Raw genomic sequence first — 19114 nt, 5'->3', positions numbered from 1 at the left:
AGTAATTTAAATCCTCAGCCATTTACAAATTGGAAAAATGCAGGCTGTGTGAATCTTCCAGTGTCCCTTTAAGTAGTATGTCCGTAAGAGTGGACAAGACTTTGTTCAAGCAATCACAATAGTTGTTTGTCAACATTTACCCAAGGATTATCATTATGAATGCTTGGCTGCTTTCCATACGTTGTAATTACCACACCAAGGGGCCCTAACTTCACAGCTTGATTAACAGCTCAGATATTATTAGGGATTAGCTGTCTTTAATGTGTGATTATGAATAGAAGTTTGTTTATATTATAAAGGATTATGTACTTGAGGAGATTTAAAAGTTTTGAATAGATGTTATGAATGGAAGTGTTTTTTTAATATAGTGAAGGCTGTAATAGATATTTAGGCATTTATTTTATCTCAACATGGCTCCTAAGATCTGCTCATGGTGGATACTTGGCATGGAGGGTATGAGGAGCCATTGGAGTGGCATAAGAGTGTGAGTGTGCGCGCACGCTCTAGTGGGCCTAAAGTTTAATGAAACAACTGGGACAAAGTCCTACAGAACCGAGGCAGTCGGGTTGACAGACCGTGGCCCTGCCTGTACCAACATGAACCTGAAATTAAAAATGGCAATTTTGGAAATACTCAGCAGGTCGGCCAACATCTGAGGTAAGAAAAAGAAAGTTAAGATTTCAGGTTGATGGTCATTTATCAGAACGGGAATACATTAAAGATGTAAAGGGTTTCAAGTAAGTACAGAGGGATGGGAAATAACAAAGGGGTAGGGGTCTGTGATAGGATGGAGGGCAAAAGAGATTAAATGTCAAATAAAGAGACCATCAGAACAAAGAGAGGGTTGAGTGAAGGTGGAGGCAAGTCCAACAGGGTTAGAGAAATGACTGCGATCAGCAAGGAGGAGGCCCAAGTCTTCCTTGAGGGACTCTGGGTGAGTCCTGCACTTTCTGGCCCAAATTGATTGCTGGATTCCGCTGTCCGATTTCCCAATCCATGGGCAACGCTTTACATTGACAATTTTAAACCACACTCCTAATTGCACTTCGGGATGCCAATTTAAATATATTAATCAAGTGTCTCACTACCCCACGGCAGTCATTAGATGTCTTAATATCCATCAGTATAAGTAAGGCAATGTGTATGTTCACAGCATATTGGGGGATTGATTCTCCAAATCTAAATCTTCAACTATTCCATCCCGACTCCTGATCATTGTTGGGGAAGGGGGCAGGAATGGAGGGCTGTGTTTAATATTGAGACTTCTGAAGCCCTTTTCACAATGGAGGAAGAGGAAAAATATTGGCAGTACAAGAGATTCTGAAAATAAGTTGAAGGGAGGAAATTGTGGATTTAATATACAAAAATGACAATGGAGAAAATAATGGGACTTCAGGAAGACCCATTATTATTTCAGGTTCATGTTGATACAGGCAGGGCCTGGACCCAAAGATTTTCACCACATGGTGTTAAAGGAAATCTGAGAGGAAATTGAGGCATCAGAATCAGTGAATCACAGAGTTACTACAGTGCAGCAGTAGGCCTTTTGCATCATCCTGTCTGCACCCGCTCTCCGAATAAGCAGTTCACCTGGTGCCATTCTCCTGTCTTCTCCTCTTTAGATAATAGTCCAATTCCCTTTGGAATGCTTCAATTCAACCTCTCACCAGACTCTCAGGCAATGCATTCCAGACCTTAACTGCTGGCTGTGAAAAGTTTTTCCTCATGTTGTTTTTGCTTCTTTTGTCAATTACTTTACATCTGTGCCCTTCTCAATCCTTTTAGAAGTGGGAACAGTTTCTCCCTACCTTCTCTGTCTTGACCCCTCATGATTTTGAAAACCCCTATCAAAACTCCTCTCAGCCTTCTTTTCTCCAAAGAAAGCAGTCCGAATATCTCCAATCAATCTTTGCACAATGGAGTTGAGCCCTGCACATCAAGAAAAGGAAATCTGCTGTCCTTACCTGGTCTGGCCTACATGTGACTCCAGAGCCACAGCAATGTGGTTGACTCTCAACTGCCCTTGGGTAACTAGGGATGGGCAATAAATGCTGGTCAGCCAGTGATGCCCATGTCCCATGAATGAATTAAAAAGAAAGATCTGCCAAGGCTAAAACAAAAAAAAAGTGTCTGAGACCACTATATGCTGCACTAACACGTTTTGAAAGTGGTTCAATGTCATATAAAAAAGAATCGATTCAATATGCACTGAAATAGAGACTGTTTTTTTCCTGTGGTCTTTTATATTAGAACCAGATTAAGACCACCCAGGTTTCTTTTACATTGAACACAGAACCAGAAAGACGAGTCTTTCCTCAACCCATTTCTGAGGCTTTCAAATATTAATTCAATGAGAAACGATCTTCTGGAAGTGATTTTGCGCTGAGAATAGAAAGTATCTAACCGTGCCAAGTCATTGAGGTCCAGGCGGCCATCTTTGTTTTTATCAAAAAATTTCATCTGAAATAAACAGTGGTACATTTTAGTAAGTGATCAGTCCATGAGACATTGTTTCAGATGTAAGCATTGCATACTGTTACATTACATTAATATCTCACCAAAACAAGATGAAATGGTCAAAAAGGAGCACTGGGATGAGAGGAAGAAACCACATTTTATATCTTGGAATCCTAAAAGCATGAAATAACATGTGCTGCAAATCTGCCTATTTGGTAATGCACATTAATTTGATTCATATATTACAAGATATTCCATGGTTCTCCCCCCCCCACCCCACCCCAACCTCAATGCCTCAGTAGTTCTGCTATCTTATGTGCTGTGTTAGTTGAGCTAAGTTAGGGCAGTGATGGGCTTCAGCGTTCCTGGGCCAGGTTGGGAACAACTATGTTCATGCTCATTATACAGTAACCTTGACTATACGCCATGGGCTAGAGTTTCGTCAAAGAGATGGGTATCAGGAGTTGGAAATTTTCCTGAGTTTGTGGTCCTTTCTCAGTCTTGGAAGAGCCCATCAACCCTATTTTAATTTCAGGGAGACCTTAAATCCACATCACACCCCTTAATTTTATCCAAACAAATATGCAGGCATTGACAAATTGTCTTTCAAGAAAGATCAGTTTATTACAGATTAATAAAGATGTGAATCACACACAGTCCCTTTGCAAATGAGCGAACAGATCCCTGCTGAGCTAAGTCCATTAAATGTTCTTGGAACTCAGATAAGCATTCATAATGAGACTATCTAGCAACTGCATCAACAAAAACAGGTTGAGCAGATAGTCTGACATCTGTTTTCCCAAATGGTCTCAACATGAATTTGTGGCGAAGCTCCAGGATTGGCTAAATGACTCAGTGCAGGAGGGGTCTGTTTACTCTGCTGAAAAAGTGGGTGCCAGTTGTGTGTGACTAACCTCTTTATTTAATTGTAATGACCTGATCTTTCTTTAAATAGATTTTTAAATGCCTGTGCGTTTATTTGGAAAGATTAATAGTTGCAAAGTGGATTGAAAGCCTCCAAATTGGGACTCCCAATGCCTGTGTTTGATTGACAGCTTTACCATAGAACCCCTACAGTACAAAAGGAGGCCACCAAGTCTACACCGACTCCCCAAAAGAGCATCTTACCCAGGCCCACCATACCTAAGCTTTATCCCAGTAAGCCCATGCATTTACCATGGCAAATTCACCAAACCTGCACATCTTTGCAGTGTGGGAGGAAACCGGAGCACCCGGAGGAAACCCACGCAGACCACGGGGAGAACGTGCAAACTCCAGACAGACAGTCACCCGAGGCCGGAATCGAACACGGGTTCTTGGTGCTGTGAGGCTGCAGTGCCAACCACTGTGCCACCCTAACGAGAGCCACTGTTTTTCAAAGGGAATGGCGAATGCATAATTGTTTTTCTTTTTTGGTTTTGACTCAAGACTGGGGTTTCCCTATGGTTCCTCTAAGATCCAGTGAACCAAAATGGTCTGGACTCCTTCCAACTTGTTGGGGAGGGGTGGTGGTTTGAAATGTCCAGACCCTGAATGGTGCCTGCAAGGGTGGAAGTGTTGTGTGCAAACTTGCTACCCAAGCTCCTATCCCATCCCGGCGGAAAATTGCTCGAAAGTGTAATGGAAGCAAGAGCTTTCCATCAGAACACCTTTCATTTGGATGAAGTGAGTGGAGTTAAAGGAGAAATTGTTCAATGTGAGTACAAGTTCAGCCAGGCACAGGAGCATGGTTGTGGGTTGGGATTGTTTGGGTCTTTGTTCAAGGTGTTAAATTATACTCAGATTTAACTTTCTAAAACTAATCCTATACCATTAATCCTATCATATACTTTTAACAAATGCTTTGATAGGAATAACAACAATAACAATGATTAAAATTATTAATAAAACCATTTTGTAAATGGCAAAATGTTACTGATTTATCTGCCTTCTATCTGCAGAAGGGTAATTAGACTAGAGACGTTGGGTGGAATTTTATGAGAATGATTCTAAGTGTCCAGCTAGCATGAAAATGGGAGAGTTCCTGATCCATTTTTTGGGTGAGTTTGCACGCCCAATCTTATGTACTTAGACAGTGAAAAAATGGTGTAGACTGTTTCTAACTGTTGCAGGCAGTGAGCTGGGCTTAATTTGCCAGCCAGCCTGTAGAGGAAGCTACTGCGCATGTGCAGACCTCTGATGTTGCACATGCACAATTTCAGCAGTTCTGACAGACAGAGAGAGAGCTGTCAGGCCCCTGCTGCTGGAACCAGCCTGAACCAACCCCACCCCCCACGCAATCACGGGGGCCTGCAGCCAACTGCGAGCTCCACAACGCACGGACATCTAGTTCCCCCCTCCTCCCCGATCCATTCGCATCTGCAGAGTGGCAGTGGCCCCTTCCCGATCCATTCGCATCTGCAGAGTGTGCAGTAGCCTCCGCTCCCCCGGTCAGGCTGGCATTGCCCAAGGATCACCTCTCCCTTGCCTTCAGCCTCTCCGGGGCCCCTCAATGGGCCTCTAGTTCCACCGGTAATGCCAGCGCGACTGTTCCCCGTTCATGGGGAGCAGGCGATTTTCCCGCCGGCACGAACCTCTCCCAGTGAGGCCATAAAGGCAAGTGAACCCAGACAATTGAGCGCAGCACTCACTAAACAGATGCAAATTCACATTTAAATATATTTAAATAAATTGTTAAATCCGGCTCTCGTAAAATCACGAGTGTTGAGAAATCGGGCGTGATCCTGATTTCTCGCCTCTCACGCAATTTTACCGGCTTTCCCACCCACCTAAAATTCCGGCCATCAACTCTATTTCTTTCCACAGATGCTGCCAGACTTGGCAAGCGGGATTTTACGGCCTTGCTTGTCCCGAAACTGTAAAGTCCTGCCCGAGGTCAATGGACCTTCCCATAGTTTGCTCCTCGCCCGCTCCGATTCTTGTAGCGGGCGGGGAGGTAAAATTCCAGCTGCTGAGTTTATCCAGCATTCTCTGTTTTTATTTCAGTCTCTCAATATTCTACTCAAAAATGGAATTTCTAGAGGAAGCTGCTTGTTTTCCCTCTCTGTTGTAGCACAGGACACCATAAAAGGGATTAATATTGGCGAGAATTAGGGTCTAATTATTTAAGTTGGACAAAATGATGATTGCCAGTTCCCTTTTAAACAATGCCGGATCTTCCTTTCTACTGGCTCCAACGATAAGGGGGACTGGGCAGGTTGTATAACTGACTGTGATCTGCTATTACACACCCATACTAACATTGAAATATTATCACAAAGTATTTAAAGCTGGTGCAAAAAGAATTGAAGAATTGCATTTATTTTTAGTCAGCCGCATCCTCCACCTTCTCACTGTGGGCAGACATCTTCCACTGTAAAGACTCATGCTGACATTCATTACTAGCTGAGCGCGAATCTGTGGATGTGATCTTCAAATCCATCCCAACATACCCACTACATTAAACAAATATAAACAATAATGTCCAACCTGGTTAGAATTACACCAAATTGAACAGTCAAGACATCCAGGAAATTGGCTGCAGATAAACTGTTTGGGTTGAGACCTAGGCAGCAACTATGGATTAAGTGGCTTGTGAATTGCATCGCTCACATTTAAGTAAAGACAGATATAAAAAAAAGCAAGTGGTTTTGTGCGGAATAGCTGGAGTTTGTAACAGGTTACAAAGATGCTCACCATAGTGTCAGTGTACTCGTCCAGCTTGTTGTCTGAAATATTTCTCTTGTGTTGAAGGAACAGGTCTCTCAGGAAGTTCTGTTTATCACAAAAGGGATCAAACAAAAATTAATTTTCCAACTCCCAGTTAATATAGTTCTTTATTCTCTGAAATATCATCTTTCAATGACCAATGGAGCAAAGAAAAGCAATTTCCACTCTGGCAGTAGATGCAAGATGTTGTTTCAATTCCTGCAGGAGGTTGCCAGGTAATATCACTTAAAGCCAGTGCATCCTTTGTCTTGTCAATGCATTTGTCAAACTGTCAGTGCAGCTTGTTGCTGGATTAACAAATAATGTCAGATTTAATTTAGCCTTGTGAATAACAAGGGCCAAAAAGGATTTAATTCAGTTGTTTAATAACCAGTAAATTAAAAATGCATTGTCAATTCCTTTATAGGTTGGAATTATATATCACCCCTGTGTAAACCGTTGGATTAAATGACCAAGAGCTCAAAGATCTGGACAAGAGCCCAACTGAGGAAGACTATTAAAAAAGGAAGTCAAAGGCAAGATTAATTGGTTCATTATTTAATAAATAAAAATATTTGCAAAACCGATGAGAAAACAGAGACTACTTTGCTTATTCTACCCTTTTAGTTTCTTATAATGCGGCAGTCTTGATTTAGACATAAACCATACTCACTGACTCACATAGCTTCTGCCCTGACCAGAACCTTGTGCACTAACTTTCAGCACTGACTATGAACTCTGAGTGCTGATAATAAATACTATACATTGACCATAAACCCTAAAATTGACTATGATCGGATTTTCTGGCCCTTCCACGGCGTGTTCTCCGTTAACAATGGCCAATCGCCACTGGCTGCCAGTGGGACCTTCCAGTCCTGCCGATGTCTACATTGTTTTGTGTGGCTCGCCCATCTTGCCTTTGGCGGAATGAAAGATCCCACTAGTGGGAAGAGCCAGAAAATCCCACCCTATAAACCCATTGAATATAAATTGCGCACACTGACCATAAACCCTACACATTGACCATCAATTCAACACTGATTTTCGAGTCCGAGAGGATAAATATATACAAACAGCAGGGTTCGACTCTATTGGGTTCCTAACTTTCCAACATTTTGTACTATTATAAGATAAATAGCCACAAAATTACAGAAATTTGGGAAATGCAATTAGCACTCAATTTTAAACTAAATTTTATTAATTTTAAATTATAAATTCAAACAAGTGAGAGTTATTTTTCTATTTTTAAAAATATGGATCAAATATTTATTATTGCTGAGAAAAGGGACAACAATTTATACTGGTTGCGAAAAGGGGTGCTAATTGGTTGGAAAGCTGGTTCTGATTGGATAAAATATTGCCATGGCGAATGCAACAGGGAACTATTGTCCCCCATGCATTTGGTTCTGCAAAATAGATGCAAAATCTGGACATATTCATTTTATGTGCAGAGAACAGGTCCCAGTATGTGTCTCGCAAGCGTACGCAAGCTACATTGCAAGCCTGACTGACAATCTTAAATTGGCTTTTAGTGTAATTCTTAGCACACTCGCGATTGTTCAGCAAGTACTGCCCAATCACAGAATTGCATCTAATGTTAAACATGCGGACCCTCCAGCATATCAGAAACTCATTGGTTGCCTGGAAGGCAATTGCAGACATAGCACTCTTAGCAGGTTTTGAGGTCCTTGTCACCTGCCTGGCCATTGCTGCAGCTCTAAGTTGCCTTGTGGGTCTCCCTCAACGCCCCCCCACAATTGTCATCCAGCTCTTGGGCCATTTTTAATTTGATATTTTTAAAATGTGTAGATAAGGTAAAAGAGAGAGAGGTGCCCTAAGTGCAGGGGCCTATTCCTTGGAAGTCTCCCTATTAGCCCTCCAGTTTCAACAGCCTGCCTTCCTGCCACTAACTGGCCAATTCAGGGAAAATGACTGCAGAAGTTCCCAGATACTGTGAGTATTATTTGAATAAACCTCATGTTTCCTGTTTTCATGTGACTTACTTGGAGTTCACTGGCTGAAATGTATCCACTGCTGTCTGCATCATATTTACGCCAGATCTGAAAAAGGAGAATAGAGGAATGAAACAAGTGGAAATTCCAGCACCGGCCAGATTTATAATCCTACTATATGTGTACAGAGCAGGGAACATTCTTCATCCATAAAGCACTGGCTTCCAATGTGGTTATATCTTAAGTGATGCTCCAACTGCCACCACAACCATCAACAACTTCAAGACTCATTAGCAAATTTGACTGAAATCCAAATGTTTCTCATGCTGCCAACTCCAGATAACACAAAATAATTCCGTGCTAAAATTTAATAATATGAGCCAAGCAAAATAATCAGAACAACAAAGAGGTTGTTCAATGCCCAAACAAATTGAAAGAACAGAGAAATTTAAATTGAGTAACTTTGGCTAAGGTTAGACAGACCACTCTCAAAAATAATTTCAGTTAGTTTGGATCATTTATAATTAGGCAGAAATCAGAATCTGGGTTAGCGACTCAAAGATTTCTCCAGTACAACTTTACGTACCACCGTGCAGTGTGTGCTAATGCTGGTAGAATAGTAAAATAAAAGATGTGCCTTTGTAAAGTGCCTCAGATCATCTCAAATCTAATAAAACATGACTTATTGTTGTAATGTAGAAAAATGGCAGCCAATTTCTGCATAGCAAGTTACAATCAAGAGTAATGTGAAACGATGTAATACTACTTGAGGGGTAAACATTGGAGGACCCGCCTCTTTTTTGAATAATGCCGTGAGATTTTTCTTTTTTTATTCATTCACGGGATGTGGGCATTGGTGACAAAGCCAGTATTTAATCCCCATCCCTAACAATCCTGGAGAAGATGGTGGTGAACTGTTTTCTTGAACCACTGCAGACATTAGGCCGAGTAATGCACTCGCATGCCAATGGCGGGTTCCGCATCTGGAGGTTGGTGGTGTTCTGACTTCCAATCCACCATTGGTGTGTGCCTGATGATATGTTAATTGCCACCAATTAGCGACAAGCGCAGCTTACAGGCTGTCATCCTGCCCAATGAGTGCTGGAGGGTGGGATGATTGATCTCGGAGTCTTCAGCCTGTATTCCAGAACAAGATCATGTCCAGCACTTTAAAGGGCCCCCTGGCATGGAACAGTGTCAGGTGACCCATCAGATGATCATTCAAAAGCAGAAACTGTACATTGTGAAAATCTGTGAATGTTCCAGTTTAGTCAAGCAAGTTTATTTCTCTTCGAACTAATCTCTGCCAGCTGGGAAAATGCAGGGAGAGATTTTACAGAACCCTTTCTTTAGTTGTGGCAAGAAGCTCCAGAGAAACATTTGCCATATTAAAGCATCCCTGGTCATGGTCATCCACTCAATCAGGTCCAGGGGCAGCCACAGGAGCATTGCCGTGGACCCCTAAATCATCATCTCCTGATTGTCCTGAGAGGATAGAGCTCCATCAGGCCTATCTTCATCCCATTGGGCATCTCCGCTTTGAATGGCGAAGTTGTGGAGTGCAGAACAAACTACAACCATGAGAGACACATGAAATGGGAAGTACTGCAATGCACCTCCGGATATGTGCAGCTTCAGAAGCACATTTTTAGGAGTCCGATGGTTTGGTTCACTTTATAGAATCATAGAATCCCTACAGTCGAGAAGGAGGCCATTTGGCTCATCGAGCCTGCTCCGACAACAATCCCACCCAGGCCCTATCCCCATAACCCCACGTAACCCCTGCTAGTTCCCCTCATACTAAGGGGCAATTTACCATGGCCAATACACCAAATGTACACATCTTTAAAGTGTGGGAGGAAACCAGAGCACCCAGAGGAAACCCATGCGACATGGGGAGAACATGCAGACTCCACACAGTCACCCAAGCCAGGAATCGACGACAGGTCCCTGGCACTGTGAGACAGCAGTGCTAGCCACTGTGCCGCTTTTAAGTCACTTTGTGACTTTAGCCTGGTGCTGGCTTTGCTCTCATTGTACCTCCTCTCTTCCATGAATGTTGAGACGCTCACATGCATCATGAGAGGATAGCCCTTATCGTCTAGAAGCCGTCCCTCAATTGCACCTGGACTGGTGAAATGATCTGGAATTTGAGAATTGCTGAGAAGATGGGCAGCGAGTTTGCCCCCTGTATATTTGACACACACCCGCATGACCTGCTGTTTGTGGTCACAGACCAGCTGCACAGGTTGATTGAGTGGAATCCATTTTCGTTAATTACACCTTTATGCAGTGATGTGCTGCCAGCTGTTCGGGTCACCCTGTCAGATCGGTGCAGGCAGCCTGAAAAGAGCCTGTCGCAAAAAGGTTTAGTGTCACTGTGACTTCAAGGCCAAGGGATCGGATGGCTCAAGGCAGTTTGACAAGATCTCCCATGTGAGCATCTCATAAAGGGATGTAGCAGTTGTCATTGAGCGCCTCAATTGTCTTCTGCATGGAGTCTCAGTCATTTGCAGTTAGCTGAATCACTGCCTATATACCCTAGATATAGGCTAATGCCTTCCACGTCTCCAATGAGGGTCTTAAGGCTCCTCCTGACTATTGGGGTCCAGTGCTGCTCTGTCTCTATCCTGAGGACCCACAGCACCCGAGGCCTGCATCTGATCACATAGTCCTCTCATCCGCCTCCTAATTTCCCTCTCCTCTACAATGGAGGTTGTGTCTCCAACTGAGAGCACAATCTCCACTTGTGTGTGAGAGTTGACATGCCTCAGTCCTGGGTTACAGACAGTACAATACTAAATAATGTTTCGAAAGCCCCTCTCAACGAGAGGAGAATTCTTCTGAAGAGAAAATATCCAAAATCACCTCGATATCCAGCTGTGAAATAAGTGATCCCTCCCATTGAACGGTTTAGACCCACAAAGCTGAGACTCTGTTCTCAGCTGCAGTTTAAATACCCACCCAAATAAACTTGCCCCTAAAAAATGGGTTAGCGACCTGACATGAATCTCACCTTGAAGGCAGATTATTGTATTCTGGCCATCTTATTTCAGATTGCCTATTAAATGCCTCAATTAGCATTTAAATTGATATTTGAATAACGTGAGCGGGTTCCTGATTTTTCACCCGCCCACATATAGTATCTAAAAGCTGCAGGATGAGGTTGGGAATGCCAGCCAAAGTCCTCATGCTACACATTAGGAAATGCTCCTGATGGTGGGGCATATTAGTTAGTCCATTGTAGTGAGGGTACTCCCACTGTGCTGTTAGGTAGCGAGAGCCAATACCTTGATTCAGCAATGATGAAGGAATTGATGTAGTTCTAAGCCAGGATGATGTGTGACTTGGAGGGGAACTTGCAAAGGTCAAGCATCAGATCAAGCCCAAGATGGGGTGCAATGCCTTATCTTTTCAGCTTGGATCTTGTTTGTCTCTCTTGTGGGGACCTTGAATTGGATTCAATTGAAATCTGAATTTGGTTTTTGGGGCAACCAAGGAATGGATTTGGGCCCGCCCGGTTCACTCTGAGCATTGGCTAAGAACGGGAATATGCAAGTAGTGGTTTCCGGTGCATCTGCTTGCCTTGTTCTTCTAGGTGGTCGGACTTGCAACTTAGGAAGGCGTTGTCAAAGAAACTTTGGTGAACTGCTGCAATGCATCTTACATAAGAACTAAGAGCACGTGTAGGCCATCTGGCCCCTCGAGCCTGCTCCGCCATTCAATAAGATCATGGCTGATCTTTTCATGGACTCAGCTCCACTTACGCACCCGCTCACCATAACCCTTAATTCCTTTACTGTTCAAAAATCTATCTTTGCCTTAAAAACATTCAACGAGGTAGCCTCAACTGCTTCACTGGGCAGGGAATTCCACAGATTCGCAAGCCTTTGGGTGAAGAAGTTCCTCCTCAACTCAGTCCTAAATCTGTTCCCCCTTATTTTGAGGCTATGCCCCCTAGTTCTAGTTTCACCCGCCAGTGGAATCAATCTCCCTGCTTTTATCTTTTCTATTCCCTTCATAATTTTATATGTTTCTATAAGATCCCCATCATTCTTCTACATTCCAATGAGTATAGTCCCAGTCTACTCAGTCTCTCCTCAGAAGCCAACCCTCTCAATTCCAGAATCAACCAAGTGAATCTCCTCTGCGCCCCCTCCAGTGCCAGTACATCCTTTCTCAAGTAAGGAGATGAAAACTATACACTCCAGGTGTAGCCTCACCAGCACCTTATACAGTTGCAACCTAACCTCCCTGTTTTTAAACTCCATCCCTCTACCAATGAAGGACAAAATTTTATTTGCCTTCTAAATTACCTGCTGCACCTGCAAACCAACATTTTGCAATTCATGCACAAGGATACCTGGGTTGCTCTACACAGCAGTATGCTGCAATTTTTTGCCATTAAAATAATAGTGAGTGAGTGAGTGAGTGAATATTCCTGGTGGTAGCCGGGGTGCTGTAAAGGTGAGCTGCTTTGTACTAGATGGCGTTGAGTTTCTGAGCATTGTTACAGCTGCACTCAACTTTGGCAAATGGGAGTTGCTTCATCTCATTTTTGAGTTGCACCTTATAGATGATGAGCAGGCTTTGGGGAAGCAGAGGTGGGTCACTCATCACAGAATGCCAAACCTCTGGCCTGCTCCCTGTATTTATATTGCTGGTCAAGTGACCTTTCTGGTCAATGGTGACCCCCCAGGATGTTGATGGTGGGGGACAAATCACATAATCCCGTCTACTGTCACTTACCCCTTCTAACTTCCAAAATACCTCAAGGTGAAGTAGAAACTTCCAGAGACTTCTTTTGTCCATTCTTGGCTGATAACTTAATTAAATGAAAACAATTTTCTTCCACTTACGTGTTTGTGATTTTTTTTTCTTCTATCGATCCTTAACCACTCCTCCAAATTGCAAATTCGAATGTTTCTATTTGAAATGTCATGAATCTTCTTGTCAATGCTTGTCGGTAGATAAAATTAAGTGGCTGATTTTATGATGATATACTGCCAGCTAGAAGCCTTGTCCAAAACCTTTCAAGGTTGATTAATTTGAATCCAATGGACAATGTGCCCAACTGCTACCATGCACTGAGAAAATAACATCCCTGCAAACGTAGGATGGTTCCAAGCAGTAGGAAGGTCACCAGATTTATCTGAATGTCGAGTCAGGAGGAGCTGGAGTGTTCCTCAGGATCCCACATTAAAAGATCGCAGTGTCGCTCCCCACCAGCCACCAATTTGCTTCAACACATCAATCAACCCACTCCCTAGCCGATGCTATCTCCCTCCAGCCAATGATCGTTCACCTCCCCCAACCCAATTTTCCCAGCCACCCTTCTAGGCTCTAACCATCTGCCCATTCTCACTTTCCTCACCCACAGTAGCCCGACTTCAGTCTGGATCTGTCAGTAGCTGTGTGAGGTTTTTGTTTTCACTTTGACCCTCTCCATTCAGACAGGGATCGTGCACTGCTTGAATTTCTACACCACAGTTTGAAGGGAGTCAGGTGCTCCAAATATTTCACGTAAGTGTTCATTATTTATCCACAGACTTTGTCAGTGAGTATCAGAGTGTTCTATTCATCACATGTTGGGATTAGAGGGAATCAGAACTGAACTTGATTCTGACTTCACCAATGTCAACACAAGTGCAGGACTTTTTACATGTTGCTCAGGAGTAGGATACTTGGTTTGTTTGCTGTCCCTGATTGGCAATGCTTATGTTGTGGGTTAATGTCAGTGTAACAGTACCACAGACAAATAAACTATACAAGTGCATCAATTGTTTGAATGTGAGCACCTGATTGGAAATTCATTTAGCCTCTGATTTGACAAGTCACCCAAGATTGGGTGAAACTCATTCCAAGTCAGCAAGATCAATAGGAATTTGAAACATTTTGTTCGGAATTAACTCCAATCCTGCAACCAAAAGGTTATAGTTAACAGATGTAGTTCCACTTGGAGACATGTTACTACTGGTACTGCCTCGGTATCAGTCTTTGAATCACTACTCTTCATTGTCATTAATAAGGAGGTAGATAGGGATATTGCAAGTATGGTGAGCTTGCAGATAACATCAAAATCTGTGCAAGATTTTAGATGGGAGAGGAGTGCAATCAAATTCAAAAATATTTTGCTTTTTGTGGGTGATACATTGGCCATGGCATTTAATTTGGGAAAATTCAGCATCATGTACGTTGGTTGGACCAACGCAGAATATGTGTATAATTTGAAGGGCACAATACTAATACAGATCGAGTGGGAGAAAGAGCATGGTGTTACTGTGCAGAGATCACTGAACGTTCTTACACAGAAAGAAACTGTAGCCAAAGTTAACAAGGTGTTGGGGTATATAAATAGAACTATAGCATATAAAGGACACCATTTTGACATTGATAGGACCAGAGCTACAGTTCTGTGATACATCCACATGCTGCTGATAGTGACCTTGACAAAGGCCAGGAGGTGAGCTACAAGAGTGCTCCTTACCTTAAAAAAGCTCAGTCCCAAGTCTGTTCAAAAGAAAATTAGACTTGGTTCCAATTTAATAAATTAGTGAAGAGCCTTGCAGCAATTACGAACTCAAAAACTGAATAAATTATGCATAGGAGTTCTGCCCCATGGTTTATGAGATATATATATATATAAATTAACCTCCACGTCTAGACCCAGAGGCTGGTTACCTACCCTCATGAAATCCACACTATTGTCCAATGGAGTCTCACGTCGGAATAGGAGGAGAAAGTTTTCATCTTCAGGGAGGATCATGTTTGCCAACTGGTGAATTGAAAGATTACATGTCAGACCACAACTGCTTTAGATATTTTTATATACAAAGCAATCTAGGAATTTAATTCTGTGTTGGGGCGAGAGCATAAATTTTACATGAGTTAACACTGGAGCCACTGGTAAACATAGAGGGTGACCTCAGAAAATTAGCTCCTGACAATGATTTTTTGTACTCAGAATAGACATGATGGACCAGGACACCTCCTGCTGTGCTACATGACATTGATCAGCAACAAGGATGTGACCTCAGAGCAGAATGTGGACCAGAATCATCCAAAATGCTTTTCCAATGTTTCCATGTTCAGGCATTCTCTAGTACAGCTTTTGGTTATTAGGCTGGTCCTGACCCCAAATATCTCTGTCACTTCAAAATGTTGACCATTGAGGAGAGTTGTGCAAGTGGTGTCACTGAGCTGTGTGTTTGTGATATAATTTTACAATGATAAAGCCAATAGCTGAGACAGTGTTTGAATGTCAGAATTAATCTTCTCCACACGTCAGTAGCATTGGTGAGAAGTAGTTTAACGCAGTAAATGCAGCCTGACTTCACGGTCAGCTCCTGTCATGACACCACAATGATGCAGAATGGGACTCGCTGTTTAAAGTGAGGATGTAATTCACATATAACCTACCTGCTCCTGTAACAATAAAAAGAGGTGAAAGACCTGCCCTGGGTCAGGTAGAAATATTGCTTTCCATTCAGATTAAGGCTCTATGATCAAACCTATGACTGAGTAAATTGCATTCTGCGTGGTGTAAGATACATCAAAGAGAGAAGATTATTTCTGACATTAAAACACTGTCTCTGCTATTGGCTTTATCATTGTAAAATTATATCACAAACACACACATCATGTTCTCCATGTATTTTTTAGTTTCTGTTACGTCTGTGTAAGAAAATATACCCACGTTCTACCTTTGCCTGTGAAAAAAAAACCCAGTGAATTTCACCAAATGTTCTCTCCATGTTACAAAGAATTCATAATAATGATCTTTATTGATAACGTTAAATCCAAAATCCCACAAGTTGATAATATAAAATGTAATGCTGGGATCAAAGGTTATTCACACTTTGTGTGTGTGTGTGTGTGTGTGTTGGGGGGGGGGGGGGGGGGGGTGTCGATTGTTCATCTCCTAATCCTAAACTATCCAAAGCTGAAGGGGGTGAATTTCTGTCTTGCCAACAGGGAGTTAGAGCTGTAGTGAACGTAGACCAGAGAATTATGTCCATTATTTCTGGTCTTAATTCTCATTCATGCTGCCTTTGAGTTTTACTTTTCACTGGGAGCAGGGGTTCGATGAACTTAACATAAGTTGTGCAGTTCTGGTCACCTCACTATAAGAAGGATGTGGAAGCGCTGGAAAGAGTGCAGAGGAGATTTACCAGGATGCTGCCTGGTTTGGACGGTAGGTCTTATGAGGAAAGGTTGAGGGAGCTAGGGCTGTTCTCGCTGGAGCGGAGGAGGCTGAGGGGAGACTTAATAGAGGTTTATAAAATGATGAAGGGGATAGATAGAGTGAATGTTCAAAGACTATTTCCTCGGGTGGATGGAGCTATTACAAGGGGGCATAACTATAGGGTTCATGGTGGGAGATATAGGAAGGATATCAGATCACTGAAAGAGCAAGTGCTAGGAGATAAGCACTACCCTAATAGGGGGGATGTTTACTTTGGAGTGGAGAATTCAAACGTTTACGTCGAGAGTGGTTGGCGTGTGGAATGGACTGCCTGCAGTGATAGTGGAGTCAGACACTTTAGGAACATTTAAGCGGTTATTGGATAGGCACATGGAGCACACCAGGATGATAGGGAGTGGGATAGCTTGATCTTGGTTTCAGATAAAGCTCGGCACAACATCGTGGGCGAAAGGGCCTGTTCTGTGCTGTACTGTTCTATGTTCTATAATGAGTACTCCCTGTAGTTTAACACACTTCATACTAATAATTACCACTGTCTCTTGCTTTCCTGAGTGTGTCCAAAAACAAACCAAAGCCAAATTCTATTAAGTCGCAGTTCAACACCCTCTTCCTTTTCCACTTCTTGTCATTGTTTTGAATATGTCTGGTCTGCTGGTTCCTGACTGCTGCAGATCACTGAAAGAGCAAGTGCTAGGAGATAAGCACTACCCTAATAGGGGGGATGTTTACTTTGGAGTGGAGAATTCAAATATTTACCACGCTAACCTGTCATACAATTTGAAATTATAATGAAAATATCTGTGCATTTTGTTCCTCAGATATCCTGGAGTATTATGTTTCACAGTTTGAGACAGTCAAGGAGCAGAGGGTTATTGTTGAGCTCCCAGCAATGTGACGTAGGGTGGTTAATATTGGTATAAAGTCCCCTTTTCTCCTCTTTGGAAATTTTTCGATGTTGGCACTATTTCCTGGCTCCTAGCACAAATGGGTCTGGGGTTGGCCGATGGGGGAATTCTGTTGGGAAGCAGCAAGTTAAATAGCCGTCCCTGCCTTCAACTTCTAATCAAGAACAGCGGGCAGGTTCCTGAGAAGGAAGTGCAGTACTCTACGGCCCAGTCCAAAGGAGGCTGACAGCTCTCACTGTGAGACAGGCCAGAACACTGCAGAGGGCCAGTGTATGTATCATTCCTGTATCATTGTATGTAGATACAACAGATAGCAGAAATTTCACATTATGCCTTCACATTGTAAAGGGTCACATTACATTAAAGTGCCACATTATAATAGACTGGCAGAAAGAGACTGCAACTGCCATTAGCGCCTGTGGGACGTTTGAAAGGTGAGTTAATAAGGCCAGTGCAGATGTCCAACTCCACTGTTTCAGGGCTCAATGGCAAGGCTGCGATATAGGTAGAAAGCAGCCTTGTCATTTGCTGTTGCTGCCCTCCTCCACAGCCTGAAGGTTAATGATGCTCCAGCTTCCTCTCAGTCTCAGGGGAGTTTCACACAGTGTGGGACTCATGTACCGCTGGCAAGATTCCAGCTCTACTTGAAAACTATGGGTTAATTGTCAATTAAAGTGGAAACCTGCTACTACCCTCATTGCTGCTGCAGGGAGTCCGTCTCTGGGAAGATCTCCTGGAAGCGGGGACACTTGGGGAGCCAAACTGACGTGTGGCGTTCCGAATTTCCATGCCTTCCCCACCTCCAAGTTGATCTCTGTGGGGATGGTATGATTCTGCCCATCATGTCTATTCCCAGCTTTCCACTCAGAAATTTCAAAGCAGAAAATATGATCACAATGCACCAGAAAATTTGAAAACAAGTCGATTATAGCCAATTTCTTTTTATATTCAATGATAATTAATGGCACTTTAATGTAATGTGACCCTTTACAATGTGAAGGCATAACATGAAATTTCTGCTATCTGTTGTATCTGCATACAATGATACAGGAATGATACTGGGTGACGCTACAGGCAGGATTTTTCTCCCACTCCACAGTGTGCTTCGTACTGGTGGGAGATGGCGTGTGCTCGTTGGCAGCGGGATCTTACGGTCCCAACATTGTCAACAGGGTTTCCCGTTGAATGTATCTGTTGCAACATTGGGCAGTGACAAGGGGGCAGGGCAATCAGTGGTGGGGGGGGGGGGGGGGGGGGAGGAGAGGCCAGGCAGTGACAAGGGGGCAGGGCAATCAGTGGGATAGGTCGGCAGGCAGGGGCCACTGCACACGCACCGATCCCAGCCCTGACAGAACGACGCATGCGCAGTGGCCCGCACAGTGCTGTGCTGCCGGATTCACCAGCAGGAATAGGCTCTGCCCATAGATTTTCAACAGGATTGACGCTGAGGCTGAGGCACTCTGCGGTGCACAGAGCATGGGAGATTCATTCTGAAACTCCTGCTGAAAAAGCCAACGTGATTTACTCCAGTTTTATGCAAATTTGACACTTAGAATTTTTGGGGGGAGAATCGCTCCTGTTATATTTAAATTTAAGAAGGGAGAGAGAACATGTCCAGGGAACTACAGATCAATCAGCTTAACATTGGCATGAGGAGAAATAATGGAATCTCTACTGAGAGAATAGGAAGACATCCAGAAACCAAAACTATAATAATGAAGAGTCAGCATGGATTTCAAAAGGGGAAGACTCTTTAGACAAACATCTTTGAATGCTTTGAAGAGATCCATGGAGAGCAGATAAAGGAATGTAGTAGATATAATATATCTAGATTGCCAAAAAGCCTTTGAAAAATTGTCAAGGTACAGACTAATGAATGAAGTGAAAAGGAATGTGAAGCTTGGGTC

The 19114-nt window shown here is 43.0% G+C and overlaps 1 protein-coding gene across 1 annotated transcript in view; it reads right to left on the bottom strand.

Moving 5' to 3' along the window:
- Positions 1–19114, bottom strand: part of scgn (secretagogin, EF-hand calcium binding protein) — a 47490-nt gene that overhangs the window by 11450 nt on the left and 16926 nt on the right. The window contains exons 4-7 of the mRNA XM_078228750.1: positions 14782–14871; positions 8148–8204; positions 6133–6210; positions 2405–2460 (exon numbers count right to left, since the gene is read on the bottom strand). Of these exons, the coding sequence (XP_078084876.1) occupies positions 2405–2460; positions 6133–6210; positions 8148–8204; positions 14782–14871 (281 nt within the window). The remainder of the gene's footprint in view (positions 1–2404; positions 2461–6132; positions 6211–8147; positions 8205–14781; positions 14872–19114) is intronic.

The sequence above is a fragment of the Mustelus asterias genome, chromosome 2 (assembly GCF_964213995.1).
Source record: "Mustelus asterias chromosome 2, sMusAst1.hap1.1, whole genome shotgun sequence".
Taxonomy (NCBI): Eukaryota; Metazoa; Chordata; class Chondrichthyes; order Carcharhiniformes; family Triakidae; genus Mustelus; species Mustelus asterias.
This window is presented reverse-complemented; position numbering and strand designations above follow the sequence as displayed.